Here is a 26234-nt window from a genome sequence, read left to right as displayed (position 1 = left end):
CGAGGACCTGGCCTCTACTTGCTTGGCCAATCACACTCCCCAAGATCTTTTCACTGCCTAGGAGTGCTGCACACAGGACCTGATGCCCAGCGTTAAGACAGCTACCTCTTTGTGATATCATCACCTCCAGGAGTGAGACTGAGGGAAGGCATGAGGGACCTTGATGTCTAGGGCTAAGAAAACAGCAGAGTTGTCTCAGGTTAGTTTTTTCCCCAAGCAGTCCCTGAGTCACGTGCTTTGGTCCAACTGATTTATCAAAGGAAGCACTCCCAGGATCAACCAGTAACAGAGCTGGGGAAGCAAGATAAGAATGGGGATGGAATCAAGCAAGAGCGTTTTCAACTGAACTCCCAGACTCAACCTGATCTCATGGGCTCTGAGGGGTATAAATTACACCTCCAGGAACACTGTTTGGGCTTGTAAACTTCCATACCCATCAGTCATTGCCTACAGGCAACCCTGGGGTGGGCCTAGGGGGACAAAAATCTCCTAGGTATTTTTCAGCTCATATGAAGTACACATATGAAGTACAGGGTGGTGGCCATGCCCAAGGGCAGTCCTCTGAAGGTTGTAAGTGCCAGTTCTCAGCTGCAAAGCACTTGTGTAGAAGTTGAGGAATGGGTGCCTTGAGCTGGCAAAAGAATCTGGGAGATTTAAGTGTTCATTGTAGAGCCATTCCAAAGCCATCACATATGCTTCTGTAAACTGACATGACAGTTTACATGAGAACCACCTCATACAGTTGCCTGGAGGAAAAAAGAAAACAAAAATAAGAAAGGTCTTTCTTTAAATATTTATCTGAAACCATATCCCAGAGAAATGCACCTTTGATTCCTATTTTTTGTTCATGCAATAGCATGTAAGGGCATGCTAAACCTAGTGTGTTTCTGTCTCCAGGATGAGTCCTGAAAGTAGCATGGCAATGTGCTATTTATTATTAATCACAGAATATTTCACTTAGTGAAGCAGGACCTTGATGCTCCTTCAGGCCAGAAATGCAAATATTTTAAATTCTCATTTGGCTTTGCACCAAAAAAAACCCTTCCCACTGAAGATAAATGAAACACTCATTAAAAACTCAAATAGGAAAGAATCATAAATCAGTTCAATGGCGAGACACAAAGGTTTCTAAAAAGAGAATGAGTAGGAAAAAAAGATGGTTTTGAAATCTGACCCTGGGGAGAAGCTCTGATGAGGTGCAGATGGCCTATGTACGCACCAGGTAGATGTCTAAACTGGGAGGGCAAGTCTTAGAATTCACATAAAAAGCATCATAGGAGATAGTGTGGCTTTGGGAAGTACAGAAAATAAATGAGATAAGGGAGAATAATACCCAGTAGTTGCTTGATGTAGGATGCAATTGAAGGCTTTATTGTGCAGGATTAAAAGATACGAATGTACAGACACTGTGGTTGGCACCCAGAAGTGGGATCAACACCTTGGAATGAGGTATGGAAGGCCGTCATGGGTAGACATTACCAGAAGCCCAGAAAATGGAGTGGAATATTGCATTATGTTTGAATAGGCTCAACAATGGGCTTTTGTACTTCCCTGTGGGGTTTTCTTTAAGATATATTTGGGACATTGGCATTTAAAGGCAGTTGGGTGCTTTGTGAACAAAGGCAAGTAAGGGAAAAGGAAACTGTGCTATTTCAGTTACTTCTCAGAACAAGCCCAACCAGGTAAGTGTTATCCTGTTTTACAGATGAGAAGAGCAAGGCTTGGGGACATTATGTAATTTTTCCAAACCCTAGTTCATTAAGTGGAAGAATGAATATATTTAACCCTTTATCCCTTCCACCCACCAACAAATATTTATTGAACACCTACTATACGCTTGCTCTGGACACTGGGGAACCAAATGATTATCTGAACCCATATCTATCTGATCCTGAAGGCCATTCTTTTTCCATTAGAGTCTAGTGAATAAACTCATTTAAATAATTTCATAGAAAATTATATTACTCTATGATTAGACAAGATATTAAAGAGATTTTTATGGGGTGGTGAGACTATGGGAACACATAAAAATAGGCATGAAAGACTGAATAATGCCAGATTTAGACACTTGGCAGGGAAGACCCAAGCCATTTTGCTTGATAGGTACTTAACCCCAGAAACAACAAAAATAATAACAAAATTTTATGGTCACATTTTCTGATTATAGAACTTTGGAAAAAATTATAAAGAAGCAAAATTTATTTTTAATATTATAAGCCAGAGATAATAACTGTAATTATTTTAAAGTATGTTCTAGTTTCTCCCCCAACCCTTGGCTGCTTCATATTTAGCTGGCTTTGAAATTTGTGAATCTGTAGGTTGATGTCTTTCACCAGTATGGGAAAAATTTTAGCTATTATTTCTTTGCATATTATTTGTACTCCATTTTCTGTCCCTTCTCTTTCTTGGATGCCAATTACATTTATTTTTTAGCCTTCTCACTCTATCCCCTATGTCCCTTATTTTTTCCCATGTATTTTAAATCTTTTTGTCTCTTTTTGCTTCATTCTGAGTTTTTTTAAGCCATCTTTTAGTTTACTAATACTCTTCAGTGGTATCTGATTTGCTATTAAACTTATCCACTGAGCTTTAAATTCCTGCCATTATACTTTTCAGTTCCATGTGTTTCCTTTGTTTATTTTTTTAAGGTTTCCAGTCTTCTGCTCAATCTTGTTTTATTTCCTCGAACATATTCAGCATAGTTATTTTTGAGTAGTGTTAGATAACAACATTATCTGTATTCTTTATAAATGTGTTTCTATTGTCTGTATTTCTCTTGATTTTCAGTCTTGCCTTCTGTCTTAGTCAGTTTGGGCTGCTACAAGAGAATACCATAGACTGGGTGACTTAAACAACAAACATTTATTTCTCACAGTTCTGGAGGCTGGGAAGTCCAAGATCAAGGCGCCAGAAGATTCATTGTCTGGTGAGGGCTTGCTTCAGATGCTGACTTCTTGCTGTATCCTCATGTGGCAGAAGGAGGGTGGGAGAGCTCTCTGGGTTCTTTTTTACAAAGTCACTAATCTCGTTCATGAGGGCTCCACCCTCATGAACTAATCTACTCCCAAATGCCCCACATCCTAATACCATGATATTGGGGATTTGGATTTCAATATATGAATATTGGAGGGACACACACATTCAGTACATTGTACCTTCTATTGGATCCTAACTCAGAAGCATCACTTGGCTCTATCCTGATGACATTCCGTAAGCAATAACTTAAAACCAAATAATGGTTCTCATAGTTCTCCATTCTAAGATCTCATCAAGTTAAAGTTGTACCATTGATTTAATTATAGCTTTTCTGGGTTTGTGAGGAAGGAAATACTACATGAAAAGTACACATCACATGTGATTTGATTTCAGAAATGCCACATTATAAAAGAATACACATCTAAGCATTATGGAAATATAGCTATATTCCTTGGGCAGAGGTGTTTGTATGTCCTGATTCAGTTTCTCTTTAAGTCTTCTTTTAAAGTCTGTTTAGTGAAAGAAACAAAGGATCTAAATTGTTCTCAATCTCTGTTACTTTCAAGAGCTCAAAAACTCTCTAAAGTTTCTGCTAGTTAAATCCACATTAAATATAGTAGAGCTATGAGCCATTAGAACCCTGCATTTGGAAAGTAACAGAGTGGGAGCCTAGTGGACCATGAAAGCACTTCCTTCCAAGGGCAGAAAAACCCAACTGTCAGGCTTACCTGTCAAAGCCAACAATAGAAAGGATTTCTTATCCTCTGCTGAGGCAGATGTGGCTAGAGTATAGTTCATTTTCTCTCAGTATTCCAAGACTGGTCTTAAATATCACTCAATCTTTCTTGGCCATGAGCTCTAGCTAGCAATGGTCAAAATCGATGGGGAGCTCCACTTAAATTACACAAATTGTAGCCCTTTAATAGGCTAATTGGCTGCAGATTCACATGCCTGCTAGAAGTAGGCAGCCCTTGGGGGCTGTGAAGAATAGGGCTCTTTTCTAAGGAAAGACACTTTTCAACTCCAGTTGATTATTGCTATATGGGAATACAGGCCCAGGGTTTCAGATCTAATTATGTTAGAAACGAATAATATAGATTTTTAAATGAAATCTCCCAATTTTTATGTCTGCAAAGAATTCCATTTTATAAAACTTTCAAGCATAACATATTATGTTTTTGAGACAATTTCAGTCTGTGGGCCCCAGTGGGTGCTTACTAAGCTCAATTTTCAGAATGAATGAATCTGTGCTATTAGAAGCTACCACCATCAGTGAAGCAACATGGACTGCTTTATCTGCCTTTTCCTCCCACATCATGGAGGCATTTCTGAAAATGTAAGCACTGGAGTTTTGTGAGTCCACTTGAAGCATCAAGAAACCCATTACCCTTTTTATACCATCACAGTATTTTTAAACAGCTTACTCAGTGGGGTCCCTTTTTTATACTTATTAATAAAATGGGGGCTTTGGATTCATTTGCCAGAAAAAATGCTGATATTACATAGTCCAAAGGCATACAGAGTGTCATTGAGATTAACTTACACATAGTCTATGGACGGTCTTAGAGTGGACAAACCGGTGATTTGGCTAATTGTTGCAGCCTTGCCAAGTTGCACATAGGAAAGTTATTTATTTTTAATTCTTAAATATTTTAGAGGTGTTATCTGAATAGAGATTTTTTTTTTTTTTTTTGCCTGGAGGCAGCCAAGTAAGTTTCTTGGAAGGCAATTGGGACAGTTACAGGAAAGAAAGCTTATCAAATGCATAATTGTGTGGGCCAAGATGGCTGATTAGAAGCAGCTCTAGCCTGTGGCTCCCACTGAGAAAAATGAAAACGGCAAGTGAATCCTGCACTTTCAGCTGAGGTATCTAGGTTCTCTCATTGAGACTGACTAGGTGGTTGTCATGACCCATGGAAAGCAAGGAAAAGCAGAGTGGAGTGATGGCCCAGCCGGGAGCTGCATGGAGTAAGGCAAACTCCCACCCCAGCCAAAGGAGGCGGTGAGTGATGTGCTACCCTGCCAGGGAAACCACAATTTTGCCATGGATCTGTGCAACCCACGGATGAGGAGATCCCCTTGTGAGCCCATGCCACCAGGGCCTTTGGTCTCAAGCACAGAGCTGTGCAGTCTCTCAGAGGCTGCTTGGGTTGTGGCCAGTGGCAGCAGGCTGGAGACTGCCTAAGATGACCAAGTTCCCAGGGGGAGGGGAGGCAGCCATTGCTGCGGTTTCAGTTGGCCATTTTCCCCCACTGGTCCAGAAAGATCGGACGGTTTGGACAGAGAAGAATTCCTCACAGTGCAGCACAGTGGCTGTGGCAGATTGTGGCCAGACTGCTTCTTTAGTTGGGACCTGGATCCATCCCTCCTCACTGGGTGGCACCTCCCTGCAGGAATTCCAGCAATTCCAGCCAGGGGTTTACGGACAGAACCCCAATCTTCCTGGGACAGAGCCCCTGTGGGGAGGCAGTCATGATCTCCTGTTCAACACACTTAGTCTTTCCTGCTTGCTGGCTCTGAGGTGGCCAGTAGTCCAGACGAGTGGGATTTCCCCCAGTGCAGTGCACCTGCTCTGTCAAGGGGCAGCCAGATTGTTTCATTAAGCAGGTCCCTGATCCCGTGCCTCCTGACTGGGTGGAACCTCCCAACAAGGGTGGCCAGACACCTCATACAGGAGAGTTCCAGCTGGCATCAGTTTGGTGCCCCTGTGGGACGGAGCTCCTGGAGGAAGGAGCAGGCAGCCATCTTTGCTTTGCTGCAGCCTCCACTGGTGATATCTCCAGGTGTGGGAGGGACCCAGGTGAATAGAGTCTGGAGTGGACCTCCAGCAAACTGCAGCAGCCCTGCAGAAGAGGGGCCTGGCTGTTAAAAGAAAAACAGAAAGCAACAACAACATCAACAAAAAAGACCCCACAAAAATCTCATCCAAAGGTCAGCAGCCTCAAAGATTGAAGGTAGATAAACCCATGAAGATGAGAAAAAATCAACATAAAAGTGCTGAAAATTAAAAAAGCCAGAGCGTCTCTTCTCTTCCAAATGATTGCAACACCTCTCCAGCAATAGCACAGAACTGGGCTGAGGCTGAGATGGATTAATTGACAGAAGTAGGCTTCAAAAGGTAAGTAATAATGAACTTTGCTGAGCTAAAGGAGTAAGTTCTAACCCAATGCAAAGAAGCTAAGAATCATGATAAAACACTACAGGAGCTGTTAACCAGAATAATCAGTCTAGAGAGGAACATAAATGACCTGATGGAGCTGAAAAACACAGCATAAGAACTTCACAATGCAACCTCAAGTATCAATAGCTGAATAGACAAAATGGAGGAGAGAATCTCAGAACATTAAAACTATCCTGCTGAAATAAGACAGGCAGACAAGATTAGAGAAAAAAAAAATGAAAAGGAATGAACCAAACCTCTGAGAACTATGGGATTACGTAAAAAGACCAAACCTGATTGGGGTACCTGAAAGAGACAGGGAGAATGGAACCATGCTAGAAAACATACTTCAGGATGTCATCTAGGAGAACTTCCCCAACCTAGAAAGACAAGCTAACATTCAAATTCAGGAAATCCAGAGAACCCCAGCAAGATATTCCATAAGAATGTCAACTCCAAGACACATAATCCTCAGATTTTCCAAGGTTGAAATGAAGGAAAAAATGTTAAGCGCAGCCAGAGAGAAAGGCAAGGTCACCTACAAAGGGAATGCCATCAAACTAACAGTGGATATCTCAGGAGAAACCTACAAGCCAGAAGAGATTAGGGGCCAATATTTAACATTCTTAAAGAAAAGAATTTCCAAGCCATAAGAGATTAGGGGCCAATATTTAACATTCTTAAAGAAAAGAATTTCCAACCCAGAATTTCATATCCGGGCAAACTAAGCTTCGTAAGTGAAGGAGAAATAAAATCCCTTTCAGACAAGCAAATGCTGAGGGAATTTGTCACCACAAGGCCTGCCTTGCAAGAGCTCCTGAAGGAAGCACTGAATAGTGAAAGGAAAAACTGTCACCAGCCACTACAAAAACACACTGAAGTAGACAGACCAAGGCACTATGAAACAACTACATTAACAAGTCTGCAAAATAACCAGCAAGCATCACGATGACAGGATCAAATTTACACATAACGATATTAACCTTAAATGTAAACAGGCTAAATGCCCCAATTAAAAGACACAGAATGGCAAGCTGGATAAAGAGTGAAGACCCATTGGTGTGCTGTGTTCAAGAGACCCATCTCACATGCAAAGACCCACAAAGGCTCAAAATAAAGGGATGGAGGAAGGCCAGGTGCGGTGGCTCATGCCTGTAACCCCAGGACTTTGGGAGGCCGAGGCGGGCAGATCATGAGGTCAGGAGATCGAGACCATCCTGGCTAACATGGAGAAACCCTGTCTCCACTAAAAAATAGAAAAAAATTAGCTGGGCGTGGTAGCAGGTGGCTGTAGTCCCAGCTACTCGGGAGGCTGAGGAAGGAGAATGGCATGAACCTGGGAGGCGGAGCTTGCAGTGAGCCGAGATCGCACCACTGCACTCCAGCCTGGGTGACAGAGAGAGACTCCATCTCAAAAAAAAAAAAAAAAAAAAAAAAGGGATGGAGGAAAAATTACCAAGCAAATAGAAAGCAGAAAAAAGCAGAGGCTGCAATGCCAGTTTCTGACAAAACAGACTTTAAACCAACAATATCAAAAAAGATAAAGAAGGGCATTATATAATCATAAAGGGTTCAATTAAGCAAGAAGAGCTTACTATCCTAAACATACATGCACCCAATACAGGAACACTCAGATTCATAAAACAGGTTCTTAGAGACCTAAAAAGAGACTTAGACTCCCATACAAAAACAGTGGGAGACTTTAACACCCCATTGTCAATATTAGATCATCAAGACAGAAAATTAACAAAGATATTCAGGACTTGAACTCAGCTCTGGACCAAGTGGACCTGATAGATATCTGCAGAACTCTCCACCCAAAAACAAAAGAATAAACATTCTTCTTGGTGCCACATAGCACTTACTCTGAAATTGATTATATAATTGGAAGTAAAACACTTCTCAGCAAATGCAAAAGGACTGAAATAATAACAAACTTGTCTCCCAGACCACAGCACAATTAAATTAGAATGCAAGATTAAGAAACTCACTCAACCACACAATTATATGGAAATTGAACAACCTGCTCCTGAACGACTCCTGGGTAAATAACGAAATTAAGGCAGAAATCAAGAAGTTCTTTGAAACCAATGAGAACAAACAGACAACATACCGGAATCACTGGGATGCAGCTAAAGCAATGTTACGAGGAAAATTTATAGCACTAAATGCCCACATCAAAAAGCTACACAGATCTCAAATTGATATCCTAGCATCACAACTAAAATAACTAGAGAACTAAGAACAAACAAACTCCAAAGCTAGCAGAAGACAAGAAATAACCAAGATCAGAGCAGAACTGAAGGAGATAGAGACACAAAAAATCTTTCCAAAAATCAACGAATCTAGGAGCTGGTTTTTTGAATAAAAATTAATAAAATATATAGCTAGCTAGATTAATAAAGAAGAAAAGAGAGACTAATTAAAGAATCAAATAGACACAATATAAAATAATAAAGGGGATATCACCACTAACCCCACAGAAATGCAAACAATTATCGGAGAATGCTATAAACACCTCTATGCAAATAAACTAGAAAATCTAGGATAAATGGATAAATTCCTGGACACATACACCCTCCCAGGACTGAACCAGGAAGAATTTGAATCCCTGAATAGACCAATAACTAGTTCTGAAATTGAGGTAGTAATTAATAGCCTACCAATCAAAAGAAGCCCAGGACCAGATGGATTTATGGCTGAATTTTACCAGAGGTACAGAGAGGATCTGGTACCATTTCTTCTGAAACTATTCAAAACAATGGAAAAGGAGGGACTTCTCTCTAACTTATTTTATGAGGCCAGCATCATCCTGATAGCAAAACCTGTCAGAGATGCAACAAAAAAACAAAACTTCAGGCCAATATCCCTGATAAACATCAATGCAAAAATCCTCAATAAAATACTGGCAAACCAAATCCAGCAGCACATCAAAAAGCTTATCCACCACGATCAAGTTGGCTTTATCCTCAGGATGCAAGGCTGGCTCAACATGTGCAAATCAATAAACATAATTCATCACACAAACAGAACTAAAGATGAAAAAACATGATTATCTAAATAGACACAGAAAAGCCTTTGGTAAAATTCAACATCCCTTCATGTTAAAAACTCTCAATAAACTAGGTAAAGAAGGAACATACCTCAAAATAAGAGCCATTTACGACAAACCCACAGCCAATATCATACTGAATGGACAAAAGCTGGAAGCATTCCCATCGAAAACTGGCACAAGAAAAGGATGCCCTCTCTCATCACTCCTAGTCAACAAAGTACTGGAAGTTCGGGCCAGGGCAATCAGGCAGGAGAAAGAAATAAAGTGTATTCAGACAGCAAGAGAGGAAGTCAAATTTTCTTTGTTTGTGAATGGCATGATCCTATATCTAGAAAACCCCATCGTCTCAGACCAAAAGCTTCTTAAGCTGATAAGCAACTTCAGCAAAGTCTCAGGACACAAAATCAATATACAAAAATCATAAGCATTCCTATACATCAACAACAGACAGGCAGAGAGTCAAATCATGAATGAACTCCCATTCACAATTGCCGCAAAGAGAATAAAATACCTAGGAATACAGCTAACAAGGGAAGTGAAAGATCTCTTCAAGGAGAACTACAAACCACTGCTCAAGGAAATCAGAGAGGACACAAACAAATGGAAAAACATTCCACGCTCATGGATAGGAAAAATCAATATTGTGAAAATGGCCATACTGCCCAAAGTAATTTATAGATTCAATGATATTCCCATCAAACTAGCATTGACATTCTTCACAGAATTAGAAAAAACTATTTTAAAATTCACAAGGATACAAAAAACAGCCCATATAGTCAAGACAATCCTAAGCAAAAAGAATGAAGCTGAAGGCATCACACTAACCAACTTCAAACTATACAAGGCTACAGTAACCAAAACAGCATGGTACTGGTATAAAAACAGACACATAGACCAATGGAACAGGACAGAGACCTCAGAAATAAGACCACACATCTACAACCATCTGATCTTCGACAAACCTGACAAAAACAAGCAATGAGGAAAGGATTCCCTGTTTAATACATGGTACTGGGAGAACTGGCTAGGCATATGCAGAAAATTGAACCTGGACCCATTCCTTACACTTTATACAAAAATTAACTCAAGATGGAAAAATGACTGAAATGTAAAATCCAAAACTATAAAAACCCTAGAAGAAAATCTAGGCAATACCATACAACATAGGCACAGGCAAAGATTTCATGACAAAAACGTCAAAAGCAATTGAAACAAAAATAAAAATTGACAAACTGGATCTAATTAAACTACAGAGCTTCTGCACAGCAAAATAAACTATCATCAGAGTGAACATACAACCTACAGAATGGGAGAAAATTTTTGAAACCTATCCAACTGAAAAAGGTCTAATATCCAGAGTCTACAAGGAAATTAAACAACTTTACAAGAAAAAAAAACACAATCCCATTAAAAAGGGGGCCAAGGACATGAACAGACACTTCTCAAAGGTACTGGTTTTGTACCAGTACCATGCTGTTTTGGTTACTATAACCTCATAGTATAATTTGAAGTCAGTTAGCATGATGCCTCCAGCTTTGTTCTTTTTGCTTAGGATTGTCTTGGCTATATGGGGTCTTTTTGCTTCCTTATGAATTTTAAAGACATTTATGCAGCCAACAAACATTTGAAAAAAGCTCAACATCACTGATCATTAGAGAAATGTAAATAACCACGAGATACTATCTCATGCCAGTCGCAATGGCAAGTATTTAAAAGTCAAGAAACAACAGATGCTGCCAAAGCTGTGGAGAAATAGGAACACTTTTACACTGCTGGTGGAATGTAAATTATTTCAAGGTGATTGAACTAATTTGGTGATTCCTCAAAGATCTAGCACCAGAAATACCATTTGACCCAGCAATCCCATTACTGGGTATATACCCAGAGGAATATAAATCTATTATAAAGATACATGCACATGTATGCTCATTGCATCACTGGTCACAATAGCAAAGACATGGAATCAACCCAAATGACCATCAATGATAGACTGGATAAAGAAAATGTGGTACATAATACACCATGGAATACTATGCAGCCATAAAAAGCAACAAAATCATATCCATTGCAGGGACATGGATGAAGCTAGAAGCCATTATCCTCAGCAAATTAATGCAGGAACAGAAAACGAAACACTGGATGTTCTCACTCATAAGTGGGAGCTGAATGATGAGAACACATGGACACAGGCAGGGGAATAACACACAGTGGGGCCTGTCAGGGGTTTGTGAGGGGAGGGAGAGCATCAGGATAAATAGCTAATGCATGTGGGGCTTAATACCTAGGTGATGGATTGACAGGTGCAGCAAACCACCATGGCACACGTTTACCTATGTAAGAAACCTGAACATCCTGCACCTGTATCTGGAACTTAAAATAAAATAAAAATAAAAAGAAGGAAGGAAAAAAAAAAGCACAGTTGCATTGCACAGAGACTGTTTTATAGGGATGAGCCTGTCTATGTCTTAGAATAAATGATTTTAAGGAAACCAGGGAGTCTACTAGAAGAGGAGACAGAAAAGGTGGCAAGGGTTGAAAACTACTGGATATTATGATCAATGCCTGTGTCACAGGATCAATTGTACCCCAAAGCTCAGCATAATGCAATATACTCAGGTAATAATTCTGCACATGTACACCCTGAATCTAAAATAAAAGTTGAAATTATTTATATTAAAAAAAAGAAACTAAGGTCAGTTGTGGTGGTGGCTTACACCTGTGATCCCAGCACTTTGGGAGGCCAAGGTGGGAGGACAGCTTGAGCTTAGGAGTTCAAGACCAACCTGGGCAACATGGTGAAACCCCATCTCTACTAAAAATACAAAAATTAGCTGGTGTGCGCCTGTGGTCCCAGCTACTCAGTAGCCTAAGGTGGGAGGATCACTTGAGCCCAGGGGATGGAGTTTGCAGTGAGCTGAGATTGCGCCACTGTACTCCAGCCTGGGTGACGGAGTGAGACCATGTCTCAAAAAAAAAAGAAAAAGAAAGAAAAAAGAAAGTAGGGAGGCTGATAGGCTGATAGAGTGATTGGTACCCAAATCAAGTAGTCGAAGTTTGAATTCTATGGGAGCTCGGCTTCCTTAGGCAAGTCATATTCAGTAGTGTCATAGTCTATTTGAGAGAAATATGTTACCTATCTGATAGAATATTTCCAGAATATATCTTAAAATCCTGTTTAGTGCTCAAAATAGCTGCTGATGCCATTTCTACTTTAATAGACATTCAACAGGACACAAAGAATAGAAATACCTCTGTAATGGATATCAAATACTTAGATGGAAAGTTATATTTGGAGATCAAGGGAAATTTATTGTATCTCTACAATTATATTGTTCTGTAGTATTTTTAACTATAACTTTCAATACACTTATTTTCCTAGAGATTAAATATAAAATCTAAATTCACTTTATGTATGTACTCTTATTTCTAAGCAGCTCTACTTTCTGGGTACAATACAAATAGGAAATGGAATAGTTTTTAATTGCCCAAGCTTTAAAGAATGAAGGAGATATACAACAACACTGAAAAACAATAATCCTTGTATACCAATAATAAAATTTAGGTGAGATATTTATTTTACTCAGGGCTGCCTAGTTCCTACAGTTTGAGAAAGAAATGGACAAGATGATATAAGAGCCAGATTTGGCATCAAATTTATTTATATATAGAATGAGATTTTTCAATTTAAGAATAAATTATGAAAACAGGGGAAATACATGTCTAGTACATGAATTTTCTATTATGAGATTTATTTTAGTAATTCTATTGAGCACCAGATCCTATATCATTGTATTTTTAGTTCAATGAAACATGAAAAATTCTATTCTAAAATGGAATAACTCAGACTTTTAACAATTCTCCTTTTCTTTTACTTTCTTTTAGTCCTTGAAGAAAGAAACTGCTCAGACCCTGGGGGCCCAGTCAATGGGTACCAGAAAATAACAGGGGGCCCTGGGCTTATCAATGGACGCCATGCTAAAATTGGCACCGTGGTGTCTTTCTTTTGTAACAACTCCTATGTTCTTAGTGGCAATGAGAAAAGAACTTGCCAGCAGAATGGAGAGTGGTCAGGGAAACAGCCCATCTGCATAAAAGGTAACTTACAATTGTTTCTGAAGTCTACAGACATTGATGAAGTTGCTAGACTTTTTGGTAGCTCCTTTGCATGTTTTTAAGCCCCTGGAAAAATGCCTTTCTCTCTTAAGTCCTTTCCGAAACCATATATCTCTGAGGTTGGAAACCATCCTAAAAACATTTGCTTCTTTTTTTTTTTTTTGACCTCAAGAGGACCTGCTTTCCCTAATCACAACACCTTGAGGTGATCAAGAAGAGGAATGTAGTTATCAGAGCAGTTTAGGAAAGATGACAGGGCTGAGTTTAATATATGCAAATCCAAGTATAGAATTGAGGCAATGTATAAGCATTTACATAGCTCCACTTATCTACTTTCTATGCAATATTAAGTTGATGTGAGAAATAAAAGAACAAAATAGACACATCATCCCTGCCAGCCTATGGAGGGGGAAGATTGAAGATGTTAAGATGTTTAAAAACAAAGACAGAGAGTAAACCCTTGTACATTCAAGGGATAGTTATAGGAAGAGATCAGTGGTGTAAGTTCAGCAAAAGGAGAGATCAGCATTCCTGAAATAGGGACAATTGCATGAATCCAGTAGAACTGGAGCCAGTCTGGAAAGCTGGAGAGGATTTGTAGATGTGAAGAGGAGTTGGGATGGTATTCCAAATGGAAGACAGCAGAAAAGAAAAGAGGTGTAGGCAGAAGTGAAGTCATCATGGTAAACTCAAAGTGAGGCAATCTGGGAATCAAGGGGTAAACATAAATATGTAGGTTGAACAGAAAAGTGGAATATTGTATAGAGAAGTTTGAACCTTCCCCATTGGCAGTGGAGATGCATAGTTTCTCACTGAATTGATTCACTAGTTGCTTCAGGTTAACAGCCTCTCTATTTGGGGGCAGGCGACAATGATCTGGCTGTTTACTGGGAAGAAAACATGTCCTTGTCCTAGATTATCCAGATAATTGTCTTAATCCTCCACTTTGCCTTCTGGGTGTTTGTCAACAACCTGAATCATGGGAAAAGGAATGAAAGGGAATGGTTTGTGAAAGGAATAAATCACTTTAGACTTTAGCCAGAAGCGACCTTCATCCCTACCAGCACAAATTCTGATTTTTATTTCATTAAGTATGGGAACGGTGTCACATATGTCCTTGGAGATTTTTGTCCAGTCTTCTCTTACAAATTAATACAACCAAAGTTCTCTAAGTTGCTAATTAGATGAATGTTGGCTGCCTGATTGGGAAAGTGAGATGGGAAGGATTCCTTTTCATTCGTGAAGAAAGAGAGACTTCAACAAAATTAAACTGGGCTTTGAATTGCCCTCAAGTGATTGTTAGGGGCCTTAACAGCAGAGAAAGAACACGGAGGAATCAGTTTTCCAAGACTTATCTATGGTTGACACTGCTGTCTGGTGTCAAAAGAGAACCTTCTAATTCCCCATGTGGGCTATGTTTTAGAACCTTCACTTTGACTTTTATTCCATTTTGATCAAGTTTGCTAATTACATTGACATGAACAGATGATCCTAATCTATGATGCCATTGTCCCAAATCACTCAGGTGGGGCAGCCTTTCAGAGGCATCTGCTCTTCTTGGATTCTTCAGAGGGTGCGGTCAATCAAGATGAAATGCACCAAGCTCTTTTGTAAAGTGAGATGTTCAAGCTTGGCTGACATGTCTTGCCTCTGAGAGCCTGGGGAATGGGCACCTGGTGTCCAGAAGTGGGGGTCAGGTATGAATCTGAACTGAATGATGTGAACAGTGAATATGGAAAAGGATCATGCAGCATTGTCTTTTTTATTTCTAGCCTGCCGAGAACCAAAGATTTCAGACCTGGTGAGAAGGAGAGTTCTTCCAATGCAGGTTCAGTCAAGGTGAGGTCAAAACACCTGCACTCTGCCCTGAAGGCTAATGAGTATTTCCACTTCTATTCCCCTTCCCCACTTGTGTTTGGCCAAAGATAGTCAGTTTGAGGTTTCTTAGGGACATTTAGTGCTAACTGGTCATGAAATAATAGGGCTTGTTAGATGGAGGCTTATTAGCCAGCTGCCTTTAGCCAAGAGGTAGCAACTGTTGGAAGATGTACAAATTTCACTGGATCGTGGGAAAGTAGATGACCGGTGGAAAGCAAGACTTTCAGATGATCTTTGAGAAAATGGACTTGAATCCTTGAGTCTTCCTGAAATTACTATGTACTTGTTATGGCAGCTTCTAGGAAGATGACATTTCTGTTAAACACAGTCAGCTATAATTTAGGAAGATATGCTTGGAGGTAACCAGTGAGATGAGGCAGGCTGGGGGAGCCCAGGAACTAGAGACAAATGACCAGCCATGCAGGAGGATGTGAGCCCTCTGGTATGCTCAACCGTCCTCCTGGGAAGACAAAGGTGGGGTCCACCTGGTGGGGAGGGAGTAGCCCCTTTCTACTCATTTCTTCTACATTCTCTTCCTCACTCTCTCCACTCAGCTACACGGGCCTCCTTGATTTTCCTCTATCACTCCAAGCACAGTTCTGCTTTGGAAACTACACTGTGGTTCCTTCTGTCTGGAGCCTGCTTCCACAAGATCTCAGGCTTATTGCCTCACTTCCTTCAGTTCTCTGCTCAGTTTTTGCCTAACAGAGAGAGATCTTCCCTAAATATCCTTTTAAAGATAGCAATCCTATCTTCACCCTGTCTAGTGGACCCCTTTACCTAGAATTCTCTAGCCTGTAGTCTGTTTCTGTTTTTATCTTAGCATCTCTCTCCACCTGTTGTCTTACATATTTTTAAGGGTTTATTTGTTCAATTTCTGTCAAACTCACCCTCCCCAAAATGTGAAAGTTACACGTGCAGGAACATTATCTGTTTTGTTCATGCTGAAAGTTCTAGTACCTAAAACAGTACCTGCCACATAGTAGGCACTCAGTAAGTATTTATCAAATGAATGAATTGGATTGACAAACAAAGGTTCAAGACCTGAGTCTGCCTCTGTCTTTAGTGCTGGGTATTCTTGGGCAAGTTCCTAAACCTGCTGAGCCTTAGTTTTTTCTTTTGAAAAGTAGTTATAATCATAGCAATCTGTCTCTGGGGATTGTTTCAAGGATTATATGCAACCCTAATAGCTAACATTTATTGCCTGTTTGCTCTGTGTTGGTTGCTCTTCTGAGTATTTTCATGCATTAGTTCATTTAATCCTCACTATAACCTCTGAGGTAGGTGTTTTTGTTATCACCATTTTATTACAGATTTTATTACCATTTATATTACAGAGGGGTAAACTGAAGCTCAGAGAAGTTAAGTAACTTGTCCAACATCACATTGCTAGAGTGGCAAAGCCAGGATGTAAATTCAGTATCTGGCTTCCTGGTCTGCTCCCGTATGCACTATACTTTGAGTCTTATGTAAAGGCTGTAGCAAAGTACCTTGCACGCATAATTCATCAGACAGTGATTTCTCACCTATTGTTAGAAATAGTAACAGTGAATTCCGGTGACTGAAATTGACTGCAGCTAAGTTCCCTGGAATATTCATAAGTCAGAATATCCATCAGTCTTTCACCCCTCCTCAGGCTGTCTCCTTCCATTTTTGTCTTTTTCCTTTCAGGGGCAAGGCATTTCCTTGGAAACGGTGGCAGTGAAATTCAAATTCTGCCCTCTTTCCTGATCTGTGTGATTTCCCTGGGCTGGACTCTCCACTAAGTGGGATCAACCTGTTCTTCCCAAAGACACATGCTGTAGACGGGCCCCTGCACTATTCAAAAAGACTACTGGGTTTCCTATTTTTAAAGCAATATTAATGGGAGGTTAGGTGGCAAAGTGCCGGGTTTCTCAAGTAAATGAAAAAGCAAGGCTGAAACTTGGTTTTAAGTATCTGTTGGGAAGACAGGCAGCTGAAGTGGAGGGTATCCCTATCTTCAGCAGCCACCTCCTCATCCAGAAGCCCCCAACGACAGTGTAGACCTTCCATAGCCAAGGGAGGCGTTTGTTTGCAAGTTCAGGAGCTCCCTGAGCTACAGACCTCATTATAAACATGAGCTAAAGATTTGTTGAATGAAATCAAGAGGATTGGAATATTTGCTCTGAGCCAAGCACTGTATATGAAATAGATTTCTTGTGACAATATATTGGTATTGGGGGGACACCAGGGTGGAAATTGTGACTGGTAAGCACTGCCTTGGGTACCAAGTTTCTTTACTGCGTGCCTCTGCGTACTTCCACTTGCCTCTCTGCACTTCCTTTGTCCATTCATTAAACAGGGATGAAAACATAGATTCCTAAAGGACTTTCAAGTTTTCAGGTGACAGTCATTAGGTGCCAACATAAAATGAACACAACCTGCAGAGTGTGTGCACATCTTCCCCAAGAATCCCTGAGTGGTCTCTGAGGGCTCCAACTTCAGGGCTCATTTAATATCCCCTTTTCCCATTTATACACAATGCTTCATATTTCTCCCGATCAGTGTGCCCTGAGAGAAAGTTCTATTCTCTGAGGTGTGCTAATTACACCTGCTAATTGCTAAATCAAGCTACTGTATCAACACAGTTTAGTTTGAGTCAATTCCTAATATTGCCCCATTATGATAATGTTTGGAGAAAAAAAAGTCTACATTTCTCTCATTCAAATTAACTCCCTTTTTTGTTTAATGTTGCAATTAATTTCTTTGTGTGTGCATGTATAATGTACCTTTGGATAGCAGCTATTATGCCAGGTATTATTCTCTTTGGTTAAAATCTTAAGCAGTTGGAATCATGCCAGTAATAGACATGGAGACATAAAGTGAAGATTGAAGTATACAAGAGAATTTGCTCAGTGGGAGAGGCAAAGTGTGTGTGTGTGTGTGTGTGTGTGTGACAGAGAGAGAGAGAGAGAAACAGAGAGACAGAAAGAGAGAAACAGAGAGACACAGAATGAGATAGCCATTTTTGGCTGGGTGGCGTAGCTCACACCTGTAATCCCAGCACTTTGGGAGGCCAAGGTGAGTGGATTGCTTGAGCCCAGGAGTTCAAGATCTGCCTGGACAACATGATGAAAACCCATCTCTACTACAAATACAAAAATTAGCTGGGCGTGGTGTTGCATGTCTGTAATCCCAGCTATTCAGGAGGCTGAGGCACAAGAATTGCTTGAACCCAGGAGGTGGAGGTTGCAGTGAGCCAAGATCGCATCACTGCACTCCATCCTGGAGTGAGGGACAGAGGGAGACCCTGCCTCAAAAGGCAGACAGACAGAGAGAGAGAGATAGAGAGAGACAGAGACAGAGATTTTTTCTGTTTCTGTAAACAAATATCTACATGGGACATGGCATGAATGCTAAAGAGGCCACAGTGACTTTCTCTCACCCTGCTCTTTCTCTGGGCCCATGTTTCCTGACCCAGGGAGACACCATTACACCAGCTATACTCAGCGGCCTTCAGCAAGCAGAAACTGCAGAGTGCCCCTACCAAGAAGCCAGCCCTTCCCTTTGGAGATCTGCCCATGGGATACCAACATCTGCATACCCAGCTCCAGTATGAGTGCATCTCACCCTTCTACCGCCGCCTGGGCAGCAGCAGGAGGACATGTCTGAGGACTGGGAAGTGGAGTGGGCGGGCACCATCCTGCATCCCTAGTGAGTCAAGGCTCATTCTTGGGCTTGAGCATGCTCCATCTTTCATGGCTGCCTGAGAAAAACCATTAACCCTACTTTTTGGGAAAGCATCTCCAGTGCTTTCTCTAGTTTGGTGATATCTGAAATTCCATAGTTAGAGCTTTTTTTTCCCTTTGGCTTAACCTTACTACCCAGGAGAAATTGACTCACTAAATCTTAGAGGCATACGTTCTTGGGTGATTCTGTCATATTTACTTGGAGAAAATGGTCATTAAGTCACAAAGAGGGGAAAGGGGTTAAAGGTGCCAGAGGGCCTCAAGTTATATAATCTTGGCTACCCTGTTTAAGCCCCAATTTTTACACTCATCACCCAGTGATACTAATTGGGTACTTGTTATTAAGCAATGAGGTATTAGATTGGGCACCGGTGGCTCATGCCTGTAATCTCAGCACTTTGGGAGCCCAAGGTGGGCGGGTCATTTGAGGTCAGGAGCTCGAGACCAGCCTGGCCAACATGGTGAAACCCCATCTCTACTGAAAATATAAAAAAATAAAAATAAAAAATGTAATGAGGTATTAATTACATCATAAGGTTATGATGATGAGTACTGAGATAATATGTGAAAGTGTCCGGATTAGGGGCCTGCATTTACTAAGCTGCCTTCCCCATCCTCTTTGCGAAAGGAGAACAATATGATTTAGTTCATTGTGGTCATGACTATGAGGATAGTCATGATATTTTGAGTTTGTTTGCATGTACCATCTCATTTAATCTCCTCAAGAGCTCTGTGAGACCATTATTATTGTTCTATCCATTTTACAGGCAAGAAGACAGAGGCTCTAAAAGATTAGACAACTTGCCCAAAGTTCTATTGATAGTAAGTGCCTGGGATCAGAACTCAGGTTTCATCTGACTGCAAATCCTAGACTTTATAGCCAGCCATGTCAGGGTGGGTTGATTAATATTTAAAGGCAGAAGAAAACTGGGTTACTTATCTTAGTGGTCATCATGCCCATAGAGTTCACCTTTCCAGATTTGTGCTCTCTGGTTAAGTGACACATTCTCCTTTGGATGGCAAAGTCTGAGTTTATCTTACTAAGCTGGTACTTTCTCCATAGTCTGCGGGAAAATTGAGAACGTCACTGCTCCAAAGACCCAAGGGTTGCGCTGGCCGTGGCAGGCGGCCATCTACAGGAGGACCAGTGGGGTGCATGATGGCAGCCTACACAAGGGAGCGTGGTTCCTAGTCTGCAGCGGTGCCCTGGTGAATGAGCGCACTGTGGTGGTGGCTGCCCACTGTGTTACTGACCTGGGGAAGGTCACCATGATCAAAACAGCAGACCTGAAAGTTGTTTTGGGGAAATTCTACCGGGATGATGACCGGGATGAGAAGACCATCCAGAGCCTACGGGTAAGAGAGGGCTTGCACTTGGAAGCTGGGGCTCTGGCTCAAAAAAACTCCAAGCACGGGAGAGCAGTGATTATGCCAAGCCCTGTCCCCTTAGCATGTCAGCAGCCAGCCCAGAGCCTCGCATATAGCAGCGTTCAATATTTCATATTGAGATACTAGATGGGGGTACCTAGAAAGGCTGTGGAGTCTTTTTTCCACCTTGATTATTTTTTAAATAAGATAGAGGCAAAGGCATCTATCACTGTGGTCATCAAAAGTTAATCACCTAAGAGTAAAATGTACTTCTCCTAGTAGCACATGTTACCTGGTAGCATATGTCATAAATTAACAAATTAAAAATTAGTGAAATTATTTGTTTAATGGCTGGCTCTGCCTGAAACCATTAGCTCCATGAATGTTGTGATTTGTCATTGTACCCTCACAGTGTGGCACAGTGCCTGGCTCAAAGTAGATTATCAATAAATATTTTTTGAATAAAAAAAGGTTAATCACCTATTACATTTTGGCACTGTCATAGGTAGACAGAGATGTTTTACCCTAGATATACTCCTAACAAATTTACAATATATGTCTGTCTTTCCCTGACTCCCTCCCTCTCTTTTATTCCCCCACCCATCTGTCTATCCATCTATCTTTTCATCCATCCCTCCATCTATCCACCCCCTCATCCATCCATCCATCCATCCATCCATCCATCCATCCATCCATCCCTCCATCCCTCCATCTATCCATCCATCCAGCCATCGATCCATCCATCCGCCTGTCCATCCATCCATCCATCCATCCATCCATCCATCCATCCATCCATCCATCTCTCCATCTATCCACCTACCTGTCCATCTATTGTTAAGCCCCCATAATGTGCCTTTCACTGTAAGTAGACACAGAAAAGAATAGAGCACGTTTTATTTTCTCTGAAAAGTCCACAGTTGAGTGGGAGAGATAGACCAATATATCATAATCAATGTGACACAAGAGAAGCCCCAGGGCAATATACTCAAAGGAGATTGAGGTAATAGAACATATACATAAACATTTTACAAGATGTGTGCTCCTACAGGTTCCCATCAAAAGGCATGACCAGCAAGGACTGGGAAAATCAGGGAAGACTTTGTGGAAAAGTCTTGTGCAATATTCTGAGCATAGCTTTATTTACTGGCTTGAATGTAAATGAAATGTTTACAGTGGACCAGAGGTTGAAAACTTAGCCTGTGAGGATTTGTGCCTTGATGGTGCTGACACATATTTTTAATCATTTATTTATTTGCAGGCATTGTTTGTTTAACATCAAGATATTTCAGATAAAGATTTGGAATTCATTTTCTGGCAAAACTAGAATGCTGGTCCCATTTCAGCATGGAGTGGCTGACTGCAGTGATGTGGCCACTGCCCACCTTAGATGGGCATGCAGCCTCAACTGTCCACTTCACTTATTTAATCCCACCTTCCAGGCCCTACAAAGCACTTTAGTTTGCAATTCTGGAAGTAGAGTAGTTGTTTTCCATGATTTCTTGAGTGAAGTATCTCCAAATAATTGTAGCTGCCTCTTAGACATTTTCTCCCAAAAATTTAGCCCCAAGCCTTGCCTGTTCTTATCCACTGTGGAGCTGGCTCCTCACCATTGCTGCCCGTTCCTTGCATTTGTAGATTTCTGCTATCATTCTGCATCCCAACTATGACCCCATCCTGCTTGATGCTGACATCGCCATCCTGAAGCTCCTAGACAAGGCCCGTATCAGCACCCGAGTCCAGCCCATCTGCCTCGCTGCCAGTCGGGATCTCAGCACTTCCTTCCAGGAGTCCCACATCACTGTGGCTGGCTGGAATGTCCTGGCAGACGTGAGGAGCCCTGGCTTCAAGAACGACACACTGCGCTCTGGGCTGGTCAGCGTGGTGGACTCGCTGCTGTGTGAGGAGCAGCATGAGGACCATGGCATCCCAGTGAGTGTCACTGATAACATGTTCTGTGCCAGCTGGGACCCCACTGCCCCTTCTGATATCTGCACTGCAGAGACAGGAGGCATCGCGGCTGTGTCCTTCCCGGGACGAGCATCTCCTGAGCCACGCTGGCATCTGATGGGACTGGTCAGCTGGAGCTATGATAAAACATGCAGCCACAGGCTCTCCACTGCCTTCACCAAGGTGCTGCCTTTTAAAGACTGGATTGAAAGAAATATGAAATGAACCATGCTCATGCACTCCTTGAGAAGTGTTTCTGTATATCCGTCTGTACGTGTGTCATTGCGTGAAGCAGTGTGGGCCTGAAGTGTGATTTAGCCTGTGAACTTGGCTGTGCCAGGGCTTCTGACTTCAGGGACAAAACTCAGTGAAGGGTGAGTAGACCTCCGTTGCTGGTAGGCTGATGCCGCCTCCACTACTAGGACAGCCAATTGGAAGATGCCAGGGCTTGCAAGAAGTAAGTTTCTTCAAAGAAGACCATATACAAAACCTCTCCACTCCACTGACCTGGTGGTCTTCCCCAACTTTCAGTTACACAAATGCCATCAGCTTGACCAGGGAAGATATGGGCTTCATGAGGCCCCTTTTGAGGCTCTCAAGTTCTAGAGAGCTGCCTGTGGGACAGCCCAGGGCAGCAGAGCTGGGATGTGGTGCATGCCTTTGTGTACATGGCCACAGTACAGTCTGGTCCTTTTCCTTCCCCATCTCTTGTACACATTTTAATAAAATAAGGGTTGGCTTCTGAACTACAAAACAAATGTGCTATGCTCTTATTTCTGCACACTGTTTCTCAGAGCTACATGTATCAGGGCTGATGGCTTGGTGATAGCCCTTTAAAATAGTGCCAAGGGCTATCATTCCCAAATGGTGTGTTTGACAAACCCAATACCATCTTTTTAATACCAACTCTCAGAGCTCGGTGGATCATGGGCCAGGGGAGGAGGGACATGGGTACCCTCCGATAAGGCACAAACAGAAACACCAGAGATTAGATGATTTTTGGGGTTGCCTCTGCTTCTTGTCTTCTAGATCCAACACAAAGTCCTGCTCTGAACCTCCATAAATCTTCATGGAATGCTTTTATAGCATCTGAATTGGAGTCACATATTTACTCACACTAAGTTTAGATATGCCAAGAAACTGTAGCTTCACTGTTGTCTATAACTTTTGTGATTTTTCTCTCAAGCCTCACCCTCACCTCCCACCGGATAGTGAAGGAAAGAACATGAATTCAGTGTAGTCAGACACCTTAAGTAATCTTGGCAGTGACCCTCTTTTTGGGGTGACTTACTCTTTTATCCTTTCTCCCCTGCTCTCCTCGCCAGTTTTCTCTTCACTAGGCTGGTGCTTTGGAGGCTTACCTTCCCTCAAGCACTGGGATGAGAGTGGGGACCCCCGAGTTCCTGCTGGTTCTTGGGTGTGTGTGGTGGGTCTTTTTGTTGCTGACATTTAGTGCTAGAGTCTGTAATTAGTTTAACTTGTGCTATGTTCTCTATTTCATGGAGCCCAGCACTCCTTCCTGCAGACTCAGCCCCTCATCTCTTGCTGGAACTGGTCTTCCTGGCATCTGGTGGTGACTCCTGTTTGACCCTTGTCTGGGTCACTCAGCCTCATGGCCACAGTGACAACCTTCTCTGGCAACTGCCCAGCCAGACTCTCTGCAACCTCCTTTTCCTCCTTTGGGGGACTGGGGGAACTTCTAGGTCTTTTCCATACCACATGACAGCTGAGAGCCCAGGCTTGTTACTGAGCATTCTGGGAGACATTTGCCTTATGTAGACCCAAACAGGAACTCCCCTGTTCCTTTAATCTATCTCAGAAAACTTAAGGACTTTAGCCCAAGACAGGAGGTGAGGATTTTATTTGTTTCCCAACCTGTCTCCCCCACCATGTCTGGATCTGGAGCCAGAAGAGAATTTCTTCTACTTTCTCTTTTTGTCAGCCTTTCCTGGGGCTTTCCATAAGTCACATCCTCCTCCTTTCATTCAACCCTCCATGCCCATCCTCCTGGCTTAATCAAAGAGCGATGCGTTAGTTATCAATGGTTGAGTACAAATTACCCATCACTTAGTGGCTTAAATGGTAAGTGTTTATTCTCTCACAGTGTCAGTGGGTCAGGAATTGGTGAGCAGCTTAACCTGAGGTTGTCATCAACCGAAGCCTTGACGGAGGCTGGAGGATTTGATTCTATAAATATTTATCAGGTCACTCAAAGGTTTTTCTTTGTTAAGCCTAGAAAGCTTGGATCTTAAAAGGTGTAATGGAACTTGGATCAAAGAGATAGATCTGAATTCAAATTTCTGTCCTTTAACTTCTTTTCTAAAGTGATTTTGGGCAAGTACTAAGCTTCTCTACCTCAGCTTCATTATCTGGTAAATTGGCATAATAAAATCTTGAGATTTTACTGTGGTAGCTGTGACAATTGAGTGAGATGTTGTGTAAGGCAATGAACATAATACATGGTATACCTGGCAGGGTCAGGGCTCTTCAGCTAGGCCCAGCTCCACAACTGCCTCGGTAGGCACTCCACACATACGTGCCCACAGCCTCCATCTCCTGACTGTGTCCTGACCCTCCGCCTGGAATATCATGTTCTCTACTTATTTTTAACGCTCTCTTTACTACTTGTGTTATTTTCTCTTCTTGCCTTCCTACTCAGATTTGGTTCACATGTACATCATCTTAGCTATGACTCTGGCCCCTTCAGAAGCTGAATCTGGCCTGAAAATTTTGGTAATGACATCCCAGGCTGCTTGGTTAATAGCTCCATGGCCATTTGCCACCACCCCTAGATCTTCCTACCTTAGCACTGCTCTTGTGGGCTATGAACCCTCGATCACACTCACCTAAGACTTTGAGGCAGGCAAAGAGGATCACACACAAGCTTGTCCCTTGGCCATATCTGGCTGCTATCAGAATGTTGTCCATCTCTTTTTGTAACATAGCCCTTGCCTCCCAGCATAGAACTCCAAAGCTAGAAATCTTGAGCATATATAAGTCAGGGGCTTTTCAGAGAATCAGAACTTTTAACAGTCCTATAGAATAAGGGATTACGATAACCACACAAAATTGTGGCCACTGATGGAGAAGTCTGTGCAAGACTGTTGCCTTTGTTTCTGGTGTTGGACCTAAAATCAATCAGGCCAGTGGTCAGGAAGGAAAGCTGGATGTGAAGTCAGCAAAGCAAGGACAAATGGAAAACTGTGTTTGTCTCTTGCTGCCTCCAGCCTCCATGATGTGAGTGACTTGTAGTAGAATCAGGTGCCCTTTGCTCATAGCTGCACACTCACCCAGTCCGAACTCAGGGAAGCCAGAGGAGGATTTCCAGCAGGCATTGGAGGAGCTGTGGGCCTGGGTGCTTTCTCACCCCAACAAGATGAGCTGACAGTGACATTACGTGTGAGCTGCCACAGTGTCTGATGTGCTCAAACAAATCTCAAAGCATGAAAGTAGGCATTGCTTCACTCTCCTTTCCAAATCTCATGTCAATTTGTCTTGTGTTCACTCTAACCTGGAACCTTACAGGGAAGGGAATTCTGCAACCTAGTTTCAGTTTCCCTAAGTTGACACAGAACAAAGCAGTCACAAGTTATGGAATACTAATGCTGGAAAAGTGGCTGTCAACTGAGGACACCTTCAGGGAGTGCCAGAGAAGGCTCCTGCTTCATCCAGAGTACTTTGATTCTGATTTCTTTTGTGATGATTGCTTGTTTTTTTAGGTATCCATGTAGCCCCTGACATCTGACATTATACCAGCTGGGCTTTGGTGCCCAGGAGTTGATCTGGCATTCCCAATGAGACTGCGATGCTCTCTTGTTGAAGATAAATACTTTCACAGAATGCCAATATCTGTCAGAATTATTCTGTGACTTTGATGGATCAAGACCCAAACAAGACCACTTCATATCTTCTGTAATAACAGACAAAAGCAAGGTGACTATGCAAACTACAAAGGTGCCAAATATCCCCTTCTCCTCGTTAATATGAGTGACTGCTGCTTCTTCATCAATTACAGCGGTAGGCTCTT

At 41.9% G+C, this 26234-nt stretch overlaps 1 protein-coding gene across 2 annotated transcripts in view; it reads left to right on the top strand.

Annotated features, from left to right (window-relative positions):
• Positions 1-22965, top strand: part of PAMR1 (peptidase domain containing associated with muscle regeneration 1) — a 93888-nt gene extending 70923 nt beyond the window's left edge. Inside the window, exons 7-12 of one of the 2 annotated variants that reach the window (XM_508370.8) lie at positions 2876-2926; positions 13074-13286; positions 15077-15143; positions 18625-18857; positions 19956-20248; positions 21896-22965. In XM_508370.8, the coding sequence (XP_508370.3) occupies positions 2876-2926; positions 13074-13286; positions 15077-15143; positions 18625-18857; positions 19956-20248; positions 21896-22432 (1394 nt within the window). In that variant the 3' untranslated portion in view covers positions 22433-22965. The remainder of the gene's footprint in view (positions 1-2875; positions 2927-13073; positions 13287-15076; positions 15144-18624; positions 18858-19955; positions 20249-21895) is intronic. The other variant, XM_001153103.7, reaches the window with a different exon arrangement.
• Positions 22966-26234: the final 3269 nt, after the last annotated feature.

The sequence above is a fragment of the Pan troglodytes genome, chromosome 9, assembly GCF_028858775.2.
Source record: "Pan troglodytes isolate AG18354 chromosome 9, NHGRI_mPanTro3-v2.0_pri, whole genome shotgun sequence".
NCBI lineage: Eukaryota > Metazoa > Chordata > Mammalia > Primates > Hominidae > Pan > Pan troglodytes.
The sequence above is the reverse complement of the archived record's forward strand: the minus strand, read 5'-3'. Positions and strand labels throughout refer to the sequence as shown.